Genomic DNA, 20136 nt, shown 5'->3' with positions numbered 1-20136 from the left:
TTTAAGTTTAGGTTAAACACTGAATCACTTAATAATCCATCTCTCTCAGTCTGCTTCCATCCAAATGACATTCTGGGGGATAGGAGGGAAGACTAGAAGTAGCTAACATAAACTTGAGACACTACTGGAGAATCTGGGTCCTGAGACCTCCAGGGTCTCCTTTGAATTCTTGATAGACTTTTCTGTAGTGGGGCTAATTTTGGTTGTGACCTGAGGTACAATGAAACTTGGCTATCCTACAGGTATCTACTAATGAAGATGGCTCTGGTCCATCTCAGCTGACAAGGCTTTATGGTGTCCCTGGTTGATTTAGCCTCACCAACACTAGAACCCTCTGAATGTTGATGGCAATCCTCTAGCTCCTTGACCCTTAACATGGCAAGTGCCTTAGTAGGGCCTTATACTCTCAACACAGCACTGTCCATGGCATCCTTTCCAGTCCTTCTGCCACTCTGGGAGAGAAATTTATTCTCCCAAACATCCTATGTCCCTAGATTTCCTTGAATTATTGACCCTTATGTTGGTTCTGAACAGCCTGTAAGGCCACATGCTTCCAGCTCCCTATCCCTCAGTACTGCCCTCAACCTAACTAACAGAATTTCCTGCCACTCTGTCTCTTTTTCAACCACATTCCCACATTCGTTCCAAATGGAAAGAATGGACTACTGATAGGTCCCACCTACACTATCTAATCAAATCCACTAGGCCAGGTAGTTAGCATTCTAAAGGGATAAGTGACTGAATTTAGAAAGTTAGTTTCTTCTTTGACAAAGCCTGGCTTTGTCTCACTATAGAGCATGCAAAGCCTGTTTTTCTGGTAAAAGTGGTTGCCTTGAAGAAGTGAACTGGGGAGCTGAGGAATGGAACAGGATGGAGACTCATGTTTCACTGGTTACCAGTTACCATTTGGTATCTCTTCAAACTGGTACCATGTGCAGTGTCAACATTCAGCTGGTTTGCACAAGTATGGCGCTGCTAGCCTTGTCTTTTCTGATTTGATTGGCCAGTAGTCTGTCCTGAATGGCCAGTTATTAATTTGATTCCAGTTGTTAAATATTTTAAACATTATGACCACGTACATAAACCTATGCACTGAAGGCCAGTCATTTAATTATTCAAGCATGTGTTAGAAATGTTCTTTAAAAAAAAAAAAAAGAGCAACATTCTTTTCATTTCTGTTGAATCAATCCTAATTTCTTTTCCCCCACCCAACACAAAACAGAGGGATGCCTCAGGCCAAGTAGTAAGGAAGTCAAGGGAATAAGAATGTAAAAGGGAAACTCTAACAGGTACCATGTTCCTATGAACAAGCATTCATAAACCCCTCTTCCATCCCCCACTCTAACAAATGATCATTGTTCAGGTATCTTCTCTCTTTCTCTCAGCTATGTGCCTTAGGAGGCTACATTCATTCCCAGCCCAAGGGGTGAAACCATAATTGAATTGGGCCAATCTGGATGGGCCATTTCCATTTCTTGCCAGTGATTTAGGCATGGCCATGTATTAACTCAGTTATGACTAAGGAGTTTGTGAGGGGAATTCTTCTCAGGGGCTTCAGCAAGTACTTCGCTGAAGGCCAAACCAGGCAAATAGGAATAAACAATTCCATGCTATGTCCGGATGTTTTCCTATCTGTGCTGCCTGAAACTGCAACCATCATGAAACCATGCACACAGTGTGTCAATGTACTGAAGATGGCAGAGCTGAAAGATGGAAAGAATGTCCGTTCTTGATGTAGTTGAGCCCTTCTAGTTTAAGCAATTCTCAGTTGGCTCTTCTGTCATTTGTACCTCAAAGGGTCTAAGCTGGACGGTTGCTTCTTGACTCTCAGATTCATTTCCCCAATAGTCGCCTGTTCTACTGTATTGCTGGAGCTCACCCTTACAAACTGTTTCTCATTTTTCCTTGCTAACTGACTTTTTGCTATATTCAGTGAATGGGAGGCACTGATGAGAGAGACTGGAAGGAAGAAATCAAGGTATTTCTCCCTTTGATATTGTGATTTATAATAAGAAATATATATTGAGCCTTTGTCCTCATTTCTGGCACAGAGCTCCTAAAACCTTTGGAATTTCCTAAGTGCGGAAAGTGGTAAGGGTGCCTTTTGTTATGTTAATGAGGTGAATTTTGGAAAGCCCCTAGGTGGCTGGAGGCTGCGCACTGATCACCAGAAGAAACAACCACCTGATTAAAGGGTTGGAATTTTAAGTCCCACACTCAGACCTTCAGAGAAGAGAGGAGCTGGAGATTAAGTTCAATTAAAATGACCAGTGCTGTAACCCATGATGCCTTTGTAATGAAGCCTCCACAAAAACTTAAAAGCACAGGCATCTTAGAGCTTCCAGGTTGGAGATGGAAGAGATACTAGACTAGTCAGAGCAAGGAAGCTCTGCACCCTTGTCCCCATACATTGCCCTGCTCATCTGTTTATCTTGCTATTCCTGAGTAATATCCTTTTGTAGTAAACTGGTAATCTACTGGTAATTTTCTACTGGAAACCAGTGAGTAAACTGGTTTCCTGAGTTTTTTTGTAAGCCACCCTAGCAAACAAATCAAACCTAAGGAGGGCGTAGTGGGAACTTATGATCCATAGCCAATCAGTCAGAAGCTCAGGTGACAACCTGAACTCCCAATTAGCATCTGTAGGGAGTGGGGGGCAGTTTTGCAGGGCTGTCCCCTAAATCTGTGGGATCTGACACTATCTTGGAATTGAGTTGAATTATAGGATACTTAGCTGGTATTGGAGAATTGCTTGGTATGTGGGATGCACCTCTCCACCCACACGATGGAATTGAGTGACAGAATTTTACCTTCTCTGTGCTTCTGTCAGTGGCTTCATTTCTTTCATGGTTTCAGCTTCTGGGAGTCTGCCCTTTCCTCTATGATCCCAGGTCCTCTGGGTGGTCCCTGTCTTCTCAGTTGCTTCTGTGTTTGCCCTTGGTCTTTGGTCTTTCAGCAATTGTAATTAGCTTTTTATATTAAATGTCCTCTTTTTTTTTTTAAAGGTTTTATTTATTTATCTTTAGAGGGGAAGGGAAGGAGAGAGGGAGAGAAATATCAATGTACGGTTGCCTCTCGTGCATCCCCTGCTGGGAACTGGCCTGCAGGGGACCGGCCTGCAACACAGGCATGTGCCCTGACTGGAAATCGATCCGCGATTGTCTGGTTCGCAGGCCTGTGCTCAATCCACTGAGCTACACCAGCCAGGGCTTAAATGTCCTCTTTTGAATTACCTACTGTGAGTTCTACTTTTCTGATTGGAGCCTGACCCATTTTCCTAACTGAGTCAACACGTTAGGAGAGGGGAAGGCAATGGAGAAACACTTCGAAAGTATTTCTTTTTCCAAAAGAGAAAGAACTGAGTTACTTTCCATTACAGGTTTAAATTTCCTCTTCACAACTCAGCAAATTAGCACAAATGGAAACCTAAAAGTGAAATTAAGTATAGAAAGTAAAGGAATTTATCCTTTTTTAGTGTACCTCAGTTTGGGACAGTTAAAATTCAACTTTATGAATATATATTTTATGCCATTGACATTTAATTTCATGTCAACTGTATTTTTATGTACTATTATAGAGCTGTCATTTTAAATAATATTCCTGTTAGTGACCTAGTGGCCCTGTGCAATCTAGTGTCTATGTTACAATTGATTAGAATAGAAATGTATATAGTACAAATTTATCCCAGTCACAGTCTCCCAAGAATATAGAATTCAGATCCCTACTTTCTTGTCAATCTCCATTATATGCCTCAGCTTGGAAGTTGTGTTAACACAGGCCGTGGGGCAGCTGTTTTCTCCCATGGCCAAGCAGAGACAGTCAATCAGTAGAGAGAGAATAAGCTAACCATGAAACAGACATTGTGACTGCAGCTAAAGTTGTTTCACTGAATAAGGTATGCAGCTGCCGGGGCAGGCAGAGCCACAGACTGACCAGAAATGGCAACAAATTTCAGCAAATCAGCTTATGATCCAACTTTTCTTTGATTTTTTTTATTAATCTTTAAGAGAAAGAAATTTGAAAATAAAATATCCCTTGCCTCTACCCTCACCCCTCTTTTTCTCTCCATGTTTCTCCCTCTTTCCTCGTTAGTTTTTTCTTTTTTCCTTTACATATTTATCGATATCTTCTGGTCATTGTTCTATCCTGGGCTCATAGCCAGGATAAAGGCAACTATAACAAGATTAGTCTAGTGTAAGAATGGAGGCAAAAGCCTAACACCCATCTTAAAAAGCAAACAAAGCTTAATTTTTAGGAAAATAGAACCTTCCAGCACGTATACAGCCCTCTTTTTATACATAAAGTTCAGTTATTACAGCCATTCCCCCTTCCATATATACACATTAACTACTTCCTCAAAAGGAGACAATCCAGTTCCCTACCAGCTATGCTTCCAGAAGCAATGTCATGAGGCCACTATTTTTCCAATCCAATGTCTCTTACTTTTTCTATTAATTCTATTGAGTCTTAATCTGGTCCAATTTTAACATTTCATGATCCTGCAGCCTAGACCTATCAACAACCACCTCTATGTACCACAATGCAGAGCAAATTACAACTACAATGAAAACTTCCATAGAACATGGAGAAAGGAGAAGAAACCGTAGGATATGTATCATCTGTTGCTGGACAGAGTTAATGAAGTAAAGCAGAGAATCACTGAGTCTCATGGGCATCATCTATTTGACCTGGTAGTGATGAGAATTCTATTGTCAACCAATGGGGCTCTCTGATATTGCTGGGATCATTTCCATTGCCAGGGAAACACCTAAAAGGACATTAGAGTATCTGACTCTGTTTCAGAGAGAGAGAAGTGGTATATCTCACTTGAAACTCACTTTTTGTTGAAGGTACTGTGGTACATAAATGGCCTGAAGCTTTCTAAGGAATTAAGACATTTTGACCCATAGATTTTAATAAATTATAAACTTGTTATACCGGGTTTTTACTGGGCCTACAAGTCTAATAAATTCTGATAGTCGCCTTGATGTGGGAAGCTTTGGAAAACCTTTGCTCACCCAAAACCCCAGGTGCCCTGGGAGAGTGATAAGGCAGTCTGGGAAAAGCAAACAGCAGGACAGTCACAAGGACTGGGACTAGCACCCCCGCTGATAGAACTAATTTTCACATTTAGCCTTTGTACTCTACTTCTGCCCCTTAGATAGAACTAATTACCGCATTCCACTTCTGTATCTCGCTTTGCTATGTAGACAGGAAGACCCCGTAGACTATATAAACCCCAAGAATCCTTTGTTTGGGGCTCAGAATTTGGAGATTGACTTCTCTGGGCCCATGCACGTTAATAAACCTCATACTCCAGAATCCCTCAGTGTCTGGTTGCTTCGTTTTCCTATAACATTTGGTTCCCTGACCGGGAAACGACCTTACACAAATTCGGGGTGACTTACCCCCAACTGGATAAGTGGGGAGGCAGCCGGAGGTCCAACTGGGGAAGCGGGGGTGCACGTGCCCTGAGATTTCTCAGGCCCCAACCGGTTGGGGCCACGGCCGCTGGCCCGCACTCCAAGTGGGAAGCGAGGGTTTCGGACTACAATCTGACCTGAGACCAGAGGCGCCAAATCGGTAAGAGCCCCAAGGACTTGACCCGAGACTGGAGGGAGGCTGATCACCTCAAATCAGAAATTTGGGTCAGATTCATGCTGAGTCCGACCGCTTGACCCTCACCCGGGGAGGGATTGTTTAAACTCAGAGTGCTTAAGAGTGAAAGTGTGAGTGACTGTGTTTGTGGCTCCATGGGCTGGTCCTACGGAGCAAGAGTGGGCCCCAACGTGCAGTTCCTCTGTCAGGTCATACGGCATAACGGTTGGCAGCTAAACCCCAAATTCTGCTGGGGCAACCTTAGCCAAGATCGACTTCATCCAGAGAGGGAGCAGGCCAGGTGGGTGAAATGAAACCACCTTCCCTTTGTTTGTCTGTGTCGTTCTGGGAGGATCACCATGGGTGGGGGATCTTCCATTGTGTTAGATTGCATGCTGCAAAACTCTGACTGATTCCGGGGCCAGGAACCGAGCATAGAGCCGGTCAGTTAGAGATCTTTTGCACCTGTGAGTAGCCAACATTTGGAGTAGGCTGGCCCCCTGAAGGAACACTAAACTTAGGTACAATTAGGACAGTCCACCTCATAGTAACAGGCAAGGCAGGACACCCCAATCAGTATGTTTATATAGACAGCTGGCAGGAATTAGTGCAGGACATGCTGTCAGGGTGCAGGTCAGAAGCCTAAGACAATGGGAAAGGCTGGTGGTAGGCGAAAAGTGGTGCAATCCAGTGTTTTAGTCGCTCCGTCAAGAGGAACATGCTGCCCCTCCCATTTTCAAAGAAGAGCCAGAGGAAGAGCCGCCTATCAGTCTGCATCCCCTATATGCTCTGGAAACTCTCGGCCAGACCCGGGGAAGCAAAGACCCTCATCTGCAACCAAGATTCCAGCTCCTGCTGGTCTCTGGCGGCAGAGTAGAGACCCTGCTCAAAGGGGTCGACCTCTCTAAAATGTGCTCCAGTATAACAAAGCAGTGAGGCAGCAGGCAGTGACCCCCCCTCCGCTGGAGGGACAAGAGGTGGCTGAGGCCCACAATGGCCCCCTGCACCTGGTCCTGCTAAAGGGGTTGCCAGGGAGACAAGCAGGGCTGCCCCAGCCAAGCCCCGTGACTGAGCCAGGAGGGAGCTGTGAAGACCTCTTGGGCCTGTGCTGGCGGCCCTAGCAGTGGGTCATTTAGGAAACCAGATACCTCCCGGGAGCAGGGAGCCACCAGATTGCCTAAGACAGAAATAGACCAGCACACTGGAGCACGGAACGAGACCAGTGCGCCTACTGCAAAGAGAAGGGGTACTAGAAAAGAGAATGGCCCAAAAAGGAAAGAAGAAAAGCCCACTGGCAGGCGACAAAGACCAGGGTTACAGGCGCCTACAGTCCTCTGGTTAGCTGGCTTGGACCCAGACCAAACTGCCACAGGGCTTCAGAAACTCTCCCACTCCCCTAGGAGAGGTCCTGGCCAGAGATCTAAAATCATTTACCAAGAAGGAGACTGACCCAGTGTTATCGGTGCATAGATAACCTCCTTTCAGCTGCACCAACCCGAAACCGGTGCTGGGAAGGACCTTGCCAGCTGTTTGAACTGCTAATGAAGACAGGGTGCCGGGTGTCCAAGAAGAAGGAGCACAGGTCGGGGCAGGATGGGTACACTGCATGCTGACCCCAGAGCTCGGGAAGGGTGGAGCGCATGGACTGGACTCTAGGGGGGAAGCTCTGGCTGGGTTCCACCGGGAGGCTGGACTGATTTGCTGCCGCTGGTGCTGCTTAGGGTTGGGAGTGCCCCTAGCCCTTTGGGCTGTGCCCCGTGTGTATTAGTCTTTGGGAAACCTCCTCCCATTCTCAGAATAGACAATGGGGGACCCCAGACAGCAGGAACTCCGGGTGGTGACGCTGCTTTCTGGGGAGGTGAGGCCCACTATGGCTTCTCCCACCCTGCAAGTGGGAGAAGTCCCACCACGGATTCGGATTCACAGCCTCTGCAAGTGGGCTCTGCTTACCCACCGCAGCAGGGGTTGCCAGGAGCTGCTTTGGCTCCCGAAAATGGAGCTACAGAGCCCTGACCTTCACAGGTGGGCGGAGCCTGCTCTCCACTTGCATTGGTGACTGCAGCCTCAGTGCACCACCCCCAGTGGGTGGAGGGCAGTTCTGTGGTGCCCCCAGGCCTGCGGGTGGAAAGGGCCTTGGGGGCTTCCTGGGCTCCTGAAACCGGAGTCCTGAGACCTTCCCAGGTGAGTGGAACCAGAGTCAGGGATACTGCCATTGTAGGTAAAATAGATGAGCCACATGAGTGTCCCACCTGGAGGACAGAGCATGCACGGGGGTTGCCATCTTGGACCTGGATAAGGCTTCTCTTTAGATTATAGGCTGCATGCTACTGCTGTGTGGTCACTGCAGCAGTCAGGTTCTCTGTGTAACTGGTTCTAATGGTAATGGCTCTGGTTTTGAAAGTCATGAACCGAGGTCCAAGAGTGACCACCTAATTTATAGGGTATTTACGATTTCTAAGCTTCAGAAAGGTACGAAATGTCCCTGCGAATCTAGGGACTTTTAGTAGAAGATATCTATAGTGCTAGGGACTTTTAGCTGCCACATACTGAGTTTAAGTATAGTCTTTCCCAGTGTGGGAAAGGAACCAAGATTAAAAGAGAATGATGATTAAATCTAGATGAGTAGAAATATGTATAAAGGATATGAAAGTTTTAAACCTAGAGTAAAGTCAACTACTTGTTTTCTGGTTTTGTGGGAAAAGAGCGAATTTCTCTGCCACTGGTTGTTTCTGATCAGAAACCCTGTGTACCTGAAGACCTAGAAAAGGTCACTGTAGCCGGTTGGAGAGGATGCCTTTGCCACCCAGGATCCAGGAAGGGTCATTAGGGGCTGATAAATGTTTCAGCCTGAGGCAAAGCAGCATGTCTCTGCCATGAGACAGGGCCTGAAGGAGCATGTCTCTGCAAGGCACCAGTGGACGCATTGGTGCAAGAGAATGCCTCTACCTGTGTATTGTTTCAGAACTCTGTGTTTCAGGTTTTGCTCTGTATCCACTCTGAGAAAGGAAATTGAGGATTCCAGAAAAAATTGAAACTTCATACTCTGTAAGAAAATGAACAATAGAAAGTATAAGATTTATAAATAAAAAAGTATATGAAAAGATGTAAAAGTTTTTTAGATGTTGCTGTGGAAAGCTATGCAGATAGAAAAGGGTATGTAAAAGGTTGTAGAAGTTTGCAAAACTTTTGGAAAGAAATTATGTAGAGTTAGTGATGGAAGGTATAAGGCATGTAGATGCAATCTTAGTAGGTATCAGAAGGAAAAGGATTTTCCATCACGCTTTGTATTTTTCTTTCTACCTGATCCCTCCAGAATTTGGCACTCTGAAGTAATGAATGATGACATAAGGTTTCTTTGCATAAAACCAAATAAGACCAGTTATTAATAGTAGTTTTGTTAACCAGGACTTTGACTGGAATGTGGTGCCTGAAGGAAGCATATATGTTCTGGTCGTTACCAGAAAGCTCAGAGGAACTGGGATTGACCTGTGAAGCTAGTGAAAGCCCACGAGAAAAGCCTGGTACTTTGGTTGGTTGTGCGGTTCATGCCAGTCTTTCCAGGAAAGGAATAAAGGTTGCTTTCCTGAAAGATGGCTACAAAGGAACCTGTAGGCACAATAGAGGCTCAAGGATTTGAGTGAAACAACTGGTACAGGCAAAGCCAGATGGCAGATGTGTGGCTCTGCTTCTGTGCCCTGAGGGGCGGACTGAGAAGTCAGTCTAAGAGTTCCCTGTGTGAGTTCCAGCAAAGCAGACTTAAGGATCAAAAGTGATCCAGGCTGCTCTTGGTCTGTTTATGCAAACGAACAGCCAAAATCAAAAGCGGGACCCAAAGTAGTCCCTGTAATAACAGTGATGGTGATCTTAAGGAGAAAAATTGTAGTTCAAAGAAAATCACAATGCTCAGTATTGGACATCAGAATAGTGCAGCTAACTGTCTTGAAAGTTTCTTTTCATTAAAGAGTTGAAACCAGGTTTGTGATATCACTAAAGATGTACAATTTACAGGTGCAGAGGACCTTGCAATGGAATGTCTTCCCAAAAGACAGTCTCACAGGCGCAGAGACTGGTTTGGAGATTGTTGTGTTAATTAACCTGTATGTTCTTCTGTTTTCATAGGGCGTATGCCTATGACTTGCCTATGCCTATGAGTAATTAATAGCAATATAAGCCTCACTTAAAGAGCCCATCTTTGTCATCGCCCTCCTGAGAATCAACGGTTTGGTTGAACTAAGTAGTTAAGTTAATAAAAGGTTGGGGCAGTCTGTGGGCTTCACTTTAGAACTGATTTTCCCTTTTCTGTCTTCATAGCTTGGACAGAAAGGGCTCAGAAATCTGAAAGGAGAGAAATCTTAATGTATTCCCCTCAGCCCAAGTGAAGTACAGGCCACAAGAGTCTTAGATAGGTATAGCATGCCTTGTGCACCTTCCACTAGATAAGCCATTCTTTACTGAAGTCACTACCTTTGTCAATTAATAGTTATAATTTAATTGTACTTCCAATTTCTTGCTTAATCTGTCACCTCCAGAATATAACTTGACCAGTATGCCAACAGTCCAGTAATGCCAGCCTTTGGACACCAAGCCTGCGATGTCCGGGTGACAGCCAACTGATCAGGACCCTGTAAGGTCCTTCCCCTTGCAGGAAGGACTCCCTCCATGCTGCCACCCCCCCCCCTTTCAGGGTACCTCTGACCCAAGGGTAGGTAGGACAGCGTCCATTTCCAGCCGGAAGAAGTTACAAGAAGATGAGACCTTCGTCCATTGTCCTGTATATAATTCCAGAAGGGAAAGAAACCTCATTAATACTCTAAATCCAGGAAAAGGGGGGACTTATTTATTCCTACAAGAAGAATATTGTTATGCTAAAACAAGCACTAGTGTTGTTTAGCATAAAAGGGGGGAATGATGTGGGAAGCTTTGAAAAACCTTTGCTCACCCAAAACCCCAGGCACCCTGGGAGAGCAATAAGGCCGTCTGGGAGAAGCAAACAGCAGGATAGTCACAAGGACTGGGGCTAGTACCCCCACTGATAGAACTAATTTTCACATTTAGCCTTTGTACTCTGCTTCTGCCCCTTAGATAGAACTAATTACCGCATTCCACTTCTGTATCTCGCTTTGCTATGTAGACAGGAAGACCCCGTAGACTATATAAACCCCAAGAATCCTTTGTTTGGGGCTCAGAATTTGGAGATTGACTCCTCTGGGCCCATGCACGTTGATAAACCTCGTACTCCAGAATCCCTCGGTGTCTGGTTGCTTCATTTTTCTATAACAACCTGTCTATCAGTTTCATTGTAGGAGAACTTCAGAAAAGTAAATACTAAAAGCTTTGTTAAATTGAAAATCCAAAACAGGGCTACACTTAATAGATTTTCTGTTTGTCAGCGGAAACTCTGGGGGCAACACATACCCAGTTTACTCTATTTGACAAACTTTGTCTCAGGACAAGATGGAAGAAAGTTGGCTGGGCTGGCAGAGAGCTCTTCTCTGTCTTCTAAAATATCACTGACCCCCAAACTGAATTCCAGTTCAGTGTGTATTTCAATGGCAGTGCCATTCTGTTTCTCAGGAAGGCAGCCAGCAACACTCCAATAACCACACAGTGTTGTGGTTCAGGGAGTCAGGGTACTGCAAATCCTCTATTAATTCACATTTTGAATTAATCCTCCAGGATCTCACATTTTCTGTCAGCATTTCCATTTTATATACAGAAGGGGAGGTGAATCAGAGAAGGAGACTTCTGCCCCTCAGGCCAGCCAATGATTACTTACTTGATTTGGACCCCAACATTCTCAATTCCCAAGTCTTCTTTTTCTCTACCCACACCCAGGAAGATCTTGATGGGAGTATGCACATTTTTTTGTTGGCACTCAGGAAAATTCAACATTTGACTTACAAGTCTGGGTCAAATCAGGAAAGAGGAATTTGAACATACACAGTAATTTGAACTGAGAAAAGTTCATATAAATAATGTTAACTAATACACTGGTATAAGAAATAGAGAACTCTAAAGAATAGAGGGATGAGCACTCCCTTTCTATACTAAAACTGGAATATTGTATAGAATATCAGTATGGCTCCTACGGAAGGATGACATGCAAATTCATGAAGTGTCCCCCCTTTTTTAGGAATACAGGGTTGAAATAAAGTATCCAAAGAAGGGCTCTACCACTACCACCACCACTTAGGGCTAAGATCCTGACCTTGCTGGAGAGGTCCTAGCTGTGGCTCACTGGATGGCAGAGAAGTCCCTGTGGTGCCATGCTGTCAGAACTGGCTGGAAAACTATTTGTTCACAAAGCAGTATCTCATGGAAGGTATTCTGCTACAGTACCACCCAGAGAAATGTTGGAGGAAGCCTCTGTATGCAGGGGGCTGCTGGCCACGGGGCACTGAAGAAGCTGGGGCTGGCCCAGTGAGCTACAGGAAACAAATCCTTTTCCTCCCGAAATTTCTCTCTAGTGCCCTCTATTGGCAAATCTTACTATTGTGCCACCTGGCAAAAGAAAAATATTTAAAGGACCCATTTCATTTTCACAAAGCAGGCAAAAAGGAATAAGTTCAGATTTGAGAATGAATAGATGAAAACTGACATACTGATACTGACCCATTGTTGCATTGTGCTCCTAAGTCCTCTAAAGCTTCTATGACCATATGCCTTGAGCCTTACGTCTACACACAAAATCTTGAGTTCTTACCCCACACACAATGCAGGAATCTTCACTTTCATGCACCCCCAACCCAGCCACAGCTCAGCTACTTCACAATTTTGTCTTATGATCTAAAGTAATGATCCCATTTCTGGTATTGATTTTTATATCACTTAAGACTTAGGTATAAACTACAGAGCCAAACTTGAACTAGATAAGGAGGTAAATAAATTTTAAGAATTCAGAGATACAGCATGGAACCCACATTAGTTAAATTTGGGGGGGGACTGCAAGTGATAGAAATAAATAGGTTTCTCTAGCTCACCCTATTCCAGCGGTAAAGCTGAGAAAATGCATGTTTGAAACCAGGGGCTCAAAATATATCAGGATTTAGTTTCTCACCTTCTCTTGGCTCTGTTTTGCTTAGGTTGACATTAGTCTCAGGCAAACTCTTCTCCCCTGGTGGTCCCCAAATGCTAAATTATTTGAGATCAAGATATTCAGTGTGAAAAACAACAGCGCCAACAGTAAGCACTGCCTTCTCTTCCTAGGAGTTTCTTCAAAACCCCTTTAATTAAGTGATACCAGCTAAGATTGGTGACTGAAGTAATTATAAGAATGTACAACCACTGCATCTGGGGGAAAAAAGCAGCAAACATCGCTGTGTGCCTTAAACTTCAACAGAAGTCTTGAGACCAGAGGGCAGAAAAAATAGCAACAAGGAGGAGAGTTGTTCAGTCTCTATATTTAAATAATTTATTTTTGAAACCCTACTGGTTTGCCAGTGAGATAATACTTCTTTCCTAAATTTCACCAACAATTGTAAGTTTTCAAACTAAGTGGCATAAGAATATATACACACCATGGTATTTGGTTTATGCATATACCAGTTTTGTTTGTTTGTTTGTTTGTTGTGATAAAAATATATATAACATAAAAGTTACCATTTTAACTGTTTCTAAGGGTACCACAGTTGTGTTAACTATGATCCTTGTTATGCAACGTATCTCTAGAACTCTGTCATTTTGCAGAACTGAAACTCTGTATCTATGGAAAAACTAACTCTCCTTTTTCCCCTCCCACTGGCCCCTGGCAACCACTGTTCTATTTTCTGTTTCTAAGAGTTTGACTACTTTATTTTTTTTAGATATAAAATTATTGTTTTTCTTTTTAAGGTAATTTTAAAATCAGAATGCCTCAAGGGTGAAACTTCTATACAACACACCCTTGAAATACTGGCAAAAGACAGTATGGTTTTGCATATGACTTGACCTTCTTGCAGACATTATTATGAATATGTCAAAAGGACAAAGTGATATACACTTAGAGGGTATCCAATAGAATGAAAATAAAAACTAAATATTTTCTTCATTTTATCTGTTTACTGGGGTTAAACAAGTTTATTTGGCTACCTAGGTTAACTATGTAGCAAATTACTACAATGTATAATCTAGAACAAATTAAACTCAGCAACTATTATATATAGAAAATGCAGTTGTGCTTCAGAATTAGCACCATACTTCTAATATTATTGAATGAAGGCAATTTTTAATATATTTTATTGATTATGCCATTACAGTTGTTCTATTCCCCCCCTTCATTCCCCTCCACCCTGCACACCTGCTCCCCCACCATTCCCCCTTTAGTTTATGACCAGGTGTCTCAAGTTCTTTAGATTCTATGTCTCCCCTACTATTCTTGCCCTCCCCCTATCTATTTTCTACCTACCATCTATGCTACTTATTTTCTGTACCTTCTCCCCCCTGAATGAAGACAAATTAATGCTGCTTTTCCTTTAAGGGTTATACCACTGGAACAAATCTTTGCTTTAGAACTCTAAGGAAAGAAGTTGTTTGGTAATTTGGTTCACTTGGCAGGTATATCTCTAAAGAGAAAAGATGCATCTCTGGCGTGAAGACCTTATGCATTAAGAACATCTTGTCAGTGCTTCTCAGACTACAATTTATTCACTAATTTATTCATCAGGTATATATTGAGTGCCTATAGGTGCATAGCACTGCATGCTAAGTTCTGGAGAAACAATAATGAGCAAATTCAGACATAGTGCTGCTCTCTTTAATTTTGTTCCCCATATAGTCTTTGCTAGGGAGAAAAGAATATGCAGACGATCTAACATGAGTAGTCTGATCCATTTGTCAGCCATTCATTTTTCTATTCAACTAACATGTTATTCTGGAGTGAATGTTTCTGTCCCTCCAAAGTTCCTATGTTGAAACCCTAATCCCCAGTAGGAGGGTATCTGGAGATAGGCCTGTGTTACCTGTGTAACCAACCACTTCTCCAGCCTGTTATGATGAGAAGCACATGGTGACATATAAATGCCATGGGATCAAAGTAATCTGTAATTCTGAGGTTAGACAACAGCTGCCTGGAGAATACCCAGGATCCACAGTATACCTTAGTCGAGTGCTGGGATGCGAGGTTTTGATGGCCACACATGACCTGGTCTCTCTTGACCAGTTGCTCCTTGGATTCACCTTCACTGAGTCTCTTATATGGTTGCTTTGTGGGCCATGATTAGCCTTAATCAAGAACCACATGTGGCTTTTTCTGAAATTTGCAGGATCAAAGTACCAGATTATTTTCTAGTAATAAGGTAAAAATAGGCATTTCTTAGCCTGAAGGATCTCAGATATAGGTGGCCCTCTGAATGTCTTGTTTACTTCAATAAAGGTAGTCTAGATAACAAAAGTAATCCTTCCCAACTCATCCTGGTTCCCTTTCTCAGGATGTCACTCATCATAGGTCATGTCAATAATACTTATGTTTTGGTCTGTATCTCTTGTGAAAAATCTAAAAAGCTTTCATATGTTTGAGTATATTCTGAATTGTGGTACAAATGACAGTTACAGCCACCGAAAAGTTAGTGTGTATCAATATTTAGCAGAGAGTAAGAGTTCATCTATATTTTACCTAAATTTCAATGAAGCCCCTTGGGATTTCATTGAAACCCCAAGGTTCCCAGGGATTTCCTTGGAAGCAGAACCAGTAACTCCATGGTGATCAGTATTACTTTGGCCTAAATCAGGGTTACTAAACTTCAACACTGTTGACATTTGGGCCATGGCAATTCTCTGTTGTGAGGGGGCTGTCCTGTACATCATAGAATGTTTAGCATCATCCTTGACATCTACCCACATCCCTAGCCAACAGCAATCCCAGTTATGACTACAAAAAACATCTCTAGACACTGCCAAATGTTCTCTGAGAGGCCTACATGAAGGTGTATTTTTGTGATAAATATTGTTGAATGATGACAATTTTAAAAGCTTATTTGGTTTGTATAAAAAATTATCAAGATGAATATTTAAGAATAGACACAATAGATATTTTAATGAAATTAATGGTCCCGCCATTCTTTATTTCTCACAATACATATTTACAGAAGAAAAAAGAACTGTACATTTTAAATTCTGATCTTTATACAGATTTCTTTTTGCAGTTGCATAAGAATTGATCTCAATGACTTTAAAAGAACTTCAATGCTTAAAGATACAAATTATATAATAAACATTCAATAACTGGAGTAAGCTCACCTCAAAATGAAAGATACTTAGCACCCAGTAAAAGTAACGAAGCAACATTGTTGGAGCCACAGTATGTTAGGAGATCTGACCTAGAGCTATCTTTACCATAGATTCAGATTCACAATCCAGCTTTCAACCTGCATTATAAAAACTTGGATGAAAGAATATATGAAAGGAAAATCTCCATAAGTTTTTGTAGGGTTAGAAGAATTTAGCTTTTGAAGAATAACGAGTGAATCAGATTTCCTTTCTAAGGCCTTGAAGAAGTTGCATCTTGAGGCACTATTAACAAAGTGAAATTTTTCATTGTCAATAGCTTCATATATTGGTTTTCATATTTTGAACAATGAATTTTAAGTTCCTTTTTATCAGAAGTTAAAGGCACAGTAAAACAAGCAATATTTGCACTTGACCATTTTGGAACTCAAAATAATTCGAAAAGCAAAATAATCCAGGTGTCCAGCACCTAATTTTTCCTGTAGGTGGCAAAATTATCAAGTGAGGAATCCAGGCAGGATGCAGAATTGCTGCACTGAGGTCAACGGTGGTAGGTGACTTAAAGCTTTATTTAAAATACGGTATTTAAAGTTTTAAAGTTTTTTTCAAGTTTCACAGATTTAAAGTGGACTCTCGTATTGCTCTAAATTAACAAAGATTTATTTTCTGGATAGTTAGTACTAATGCTCAGAAGTATATTTCTTTTACTTTTCAGGGACTAGATTTTCAGTCTGATGATTACTTCTGAAAAGTTCCTCTCCTTTTGCCCTTGTCCAACAGGTTTGGCTTTATTGGATAATCTCTCCAAATTGGAGGAAGATTGTGAAACTAAAAATCTGTTGTTACTTGTTCACAGATGTGAAGTCAGTATCTAACTAGGAGGAAATAGAGCCCTCTAAACTTCATCAGCTTTATGTTTTTCTAATTACCCTGTAGTAGAAGACCAAATCGTAAGTTAAGACTTTTAAGAAGTAATGGATAGTTTATTAGAGATATTTTGGGTACCATGACTGCGTGTAAAAAACAAAAAAAGTTTATAAATAATTATAATTTAAAAGCTAACTGCAGCCAAATAACATTTTAATTAATTTAATGGCTTGATTTCCAGATGGAAACATTATTCTTTTTTCTGGATTCATCATTATAGAGTCAGGTATGAAAAACAGAGCTATCAAATAAGGACTGGTAGCAAGCACTGAACATAGTTACTTGAAAAACTAAGACTAAATGGGGGATAGAGAGAGTATAGTATGTTATACCATACCAATATGTTCTGAAAATATTGATATAGTACAACTTAAAAAAATAGAGAATGGGGAGAACAAATTAAAAAGTGTTTGTTTTAATTAAATATTGGCGGTGGTTGTATTAGTGCTGTTATTCTGAGACAGTTGTGTGTGTAAGGTAGATAAAGAAACGAGTATCTGTAGGATATTCTAATTCTGTTGTGGCCTGTGTCTTGAAAACCAGGATTCTCAGTACAGAAAAATGAAGACAGTTGAAATAGAAAGGATAGGTAAAAACCCTGTAGTTCTCAGTTTGATTTGGAAGTATCAAAATAAACTCATGAAGCAATTTTTCTTTAAAAGACAAAGATATTCCTAGCTTTTTCCCAGAAACAATGGCAAACCTAGTTGCAATAAGCATAACAGCCCCAATTATAGTTTTCAAATACCACTTCTCATTGAAAATGTCCAGACTTCTTTGTGAAATGGCCAATTCCAGGTCTGGGGGAAGAAACATACAATTTGAGCCTGAAATATTCTGTCATATGAGACAGCAAGGAAGCTATTAAAGATTGCTAGTGTCAAAAGGACTCAGAGACAACTTGATGAGGCACCCAATGGACAAAGATGTGACAATTTGAGCTTTAATAAGGTAATATTTTGAATGAATTAAACTCTATAAAATGTTTTAACCTATGAATTAGTTCACAATACTTTAAAAAAAGTGATCACTAGAAGATGATAGGAAGCAATTTTATTATCTTGAAAATTGGTAAATAAAGGGAAAAATTCAAATATTTGTTTTCCCTTTTCTATATGAATATTGCCATCGAATAACCAAATCATAAATGTGGGGAAACATCTCTTTACAAAAATGTTCCAAGTAATAAACAAAAGAAATGACAGAATATTCTCCAGCCCACAATAAATCAATGGATCAAAGTAAGCAGTATCAGTTTTTGCTGATGTCACAAAAAGAGAGAAGCAGACATTTACATGCCCTCTGATGAAAGGACACATCATGACCTATAGTCTTGCCAAAGTCTTTTCAAACCTCTCGATCCCTGTGTCAATATGCAGAGGACAAAGAAACATGCTAGGTTGTGCCATGAGTCTGCTCTCAGTAATACTAATAGAGACTGTGGGAAACTCTGGAAGTCATAAAACCAGGTTCTTCAACAGGCAAATTTTAAGAAAAAGAAAGAAGGAGGAACATGTAAATTAAAAAGGAATGTTATTATTATCTGTTGGCAATTTTAAGAGGATAAGATCAAAAATTAGTGTGTAGAGATACACACTCGGGTAGCGGAATACTAAAGAAATGCAAAGAAGTGATTAACTGTTGAAATCGATGTAGTGGTTTCTTTCATGGGGCTGGTGAAGAGGGTTGTGACTGTCACAGGAGGACATCCAGGGTGGCTGGCAGAGAACTATCACTATCTGTGAGAGTTCCCTATCACTATGTAATGATCTATACATTTCCTGTTTGGTTGTCAGTATTTATCTTTTATTTTATAATTTTTCTAAAGGGTAAAAGAAAAATAATATCAAAGCCCTTTGGGTTTTCCACTAAAAATTATGGAAGTGAATATTTCTACTGTAAATATGCGCTGATGATTCTTAAGAAATTGCCTACATTATAGAAATATTTCTAAATAATAAGCTACAAATATTTGAAAAATATAATATTAACTTCTTAATGTGTGCAGTTATAAAAAGTAAAAGAACTAAGCATACATTCCTAACACAAAATTAATTTTGTTACATTATGTTATACAATTGGGTTAAATGGACTTCATTGATGTCCAAAATTTTCCTTTCCTACCATACAAGGTTATTCATGTTATTCTATTAGTGATTAGAACATGAATATTGAAACAGATTTCATATTTCCTTGGATGTCCATAATTTGTTTCACTTCCATCTTTTTACATAGAACAAAGATTAGTTACCTTGCCCAACCATGGTGGCATTTATTAATACACAGCATTATTATACACAGTGTTATCCAATGGGTCCATAAAGATCCTTCACCCATAAATCCCAGCCTTATGTTCTTTTATATATTAATGGCTGATGGAGACTATTTTTTGTGGTTAAGTATCTAAGAAACTCAGGAATGTGAAACAGACTTAAACCATCAAAATGAAAGCAGTTTTAAAATGCAAATAACAACATGGGCAAACATAACTGTTGTACATTTTTTCCCATCAAACATTGACAATTTCCCTCCAACTGTTCAAGCAGCATCTTAACAAGTGGTGCGGTTGTATGATTTGCTCCCTTTTCCTTTCAATAACATTATGTGGTGTTCGAGTGATTCACATATTCCAGAAGTGACCGGTCTAATACCCTTCGAATAAGCGCTTCCTCAATTATATTAAAGTCCTATAAGTAAGAAAAATAATTAGAAACATACAATCAGAAACAGTTTTTACAAACTGAAAGAGGATGGTTGTTGTAATTCCTCATTTTGCAGGAAACTAAAGCCCTTAGTTTAGTGACCTGTCTGAACTTCCACAAAAAAAAAGTCAAAGAACCTAGGACTTTTGCTTTGGGGCCAGCGCATTTTCTACTTCGTTTTACTGCCTACAAATTAGCCAGTTATTGTCCTAGTAAAATAGTCTTGGTTTGGAATTTAAAGCTTTTTAAGTCTGATCTAATGAGTAGTTTTTGGTCAACATTACAAATACTGGTCAGAGTGCTAGGTTCCACATAAACATGTAATGTGGAATGCAATTAAGACATTTCCACATGATTCACCAGTGGTACTACTCTCTTTCCTTTGCCTTCCTATGGTCAAAATGGCATTCAAAACTTTGTCAGCATGTTCTGTAAACAAAACAAAAAATACTAACGGTCCTATCCTTTGCAACCCATCTCCTCTTCCTCAAAAAAACTAAAAGCTAGAAGAAAGGGAGGGAGGAAAAAGAAAAAGACAAGTAAAAATCTCTATTTGAAGTCCATTCTGAAATATAACACCATAAAGACAGATAAAATTAAAAGGATAGCCACAAAGAATGGAAGAGCATAAGATCTGGGGCTTGATACACTGGTTGTTTCTTAGGCAATTTATTAACATTTGAATTTCAGATATTTCATACCTGAGTGA

The 20136-nt window shown here is 40.9% G+C and overlaps 1 protein-coding gene and 1 non-coding gene across 2 annotated transcripts in view; one reads left to right on the top strand and one right to left on the bottom strand.

Annotated features, from left to right (window-relative positions):
* The first annotated feature begins 11619 nt into the window (after window positions 1–11619).
* On the top strand, window positions 11620–11728 carry LOC119055552 (U6 spliceosomal RNA). The gene has a single exon (XR_005083718.2). It is a non-coding gene; the product is annotated as a U6 spliceosomal RNA (small nuclear RNA).
* Window positions 11729–15625: 3897 nt separating this feature from the next.
* Window positions 15626–20136, bottom strand: part of RNF125 (ring finger protein 125) — a 35249-nt gene continuing 30738 nt past the window's right edge. Inside the window, exon 6 of the mRNA XM_037153778.2 lies at window positions 15626–19412. Within this exon, the coding sequence (XP_037009673.1) occupies window positions 19326–19412 (87 nt within the window). The 3' untranslated portion in view covers window positions 15626–19325. The remainder of the gene's footprint in view (window positions 19413–20136) is intronic.

The sequence above is a fragment of the Artibeus jamaicensis genome, unplaced genomic scaffold, assembly GCF_021234435.1.
Source record: "Artibeus jamaicensis isolate MK-2021 breed Jamaican fruit bat unplaced genomic scaffold, CSHL_Jam_final contig_354, whole genome shotgun sequence".
Taxonomy (NCBI): Eukaryota; Metazoa; Chordata; class Mammalia; order Chiroptera; family Phyllostomidae; genus Artibeus; species Artibeus jamaicensis.
Note: the sequence above shows the minus strand (reverse complement) of the source record. Positions and strands in the feature narration are given on the sequence as shown.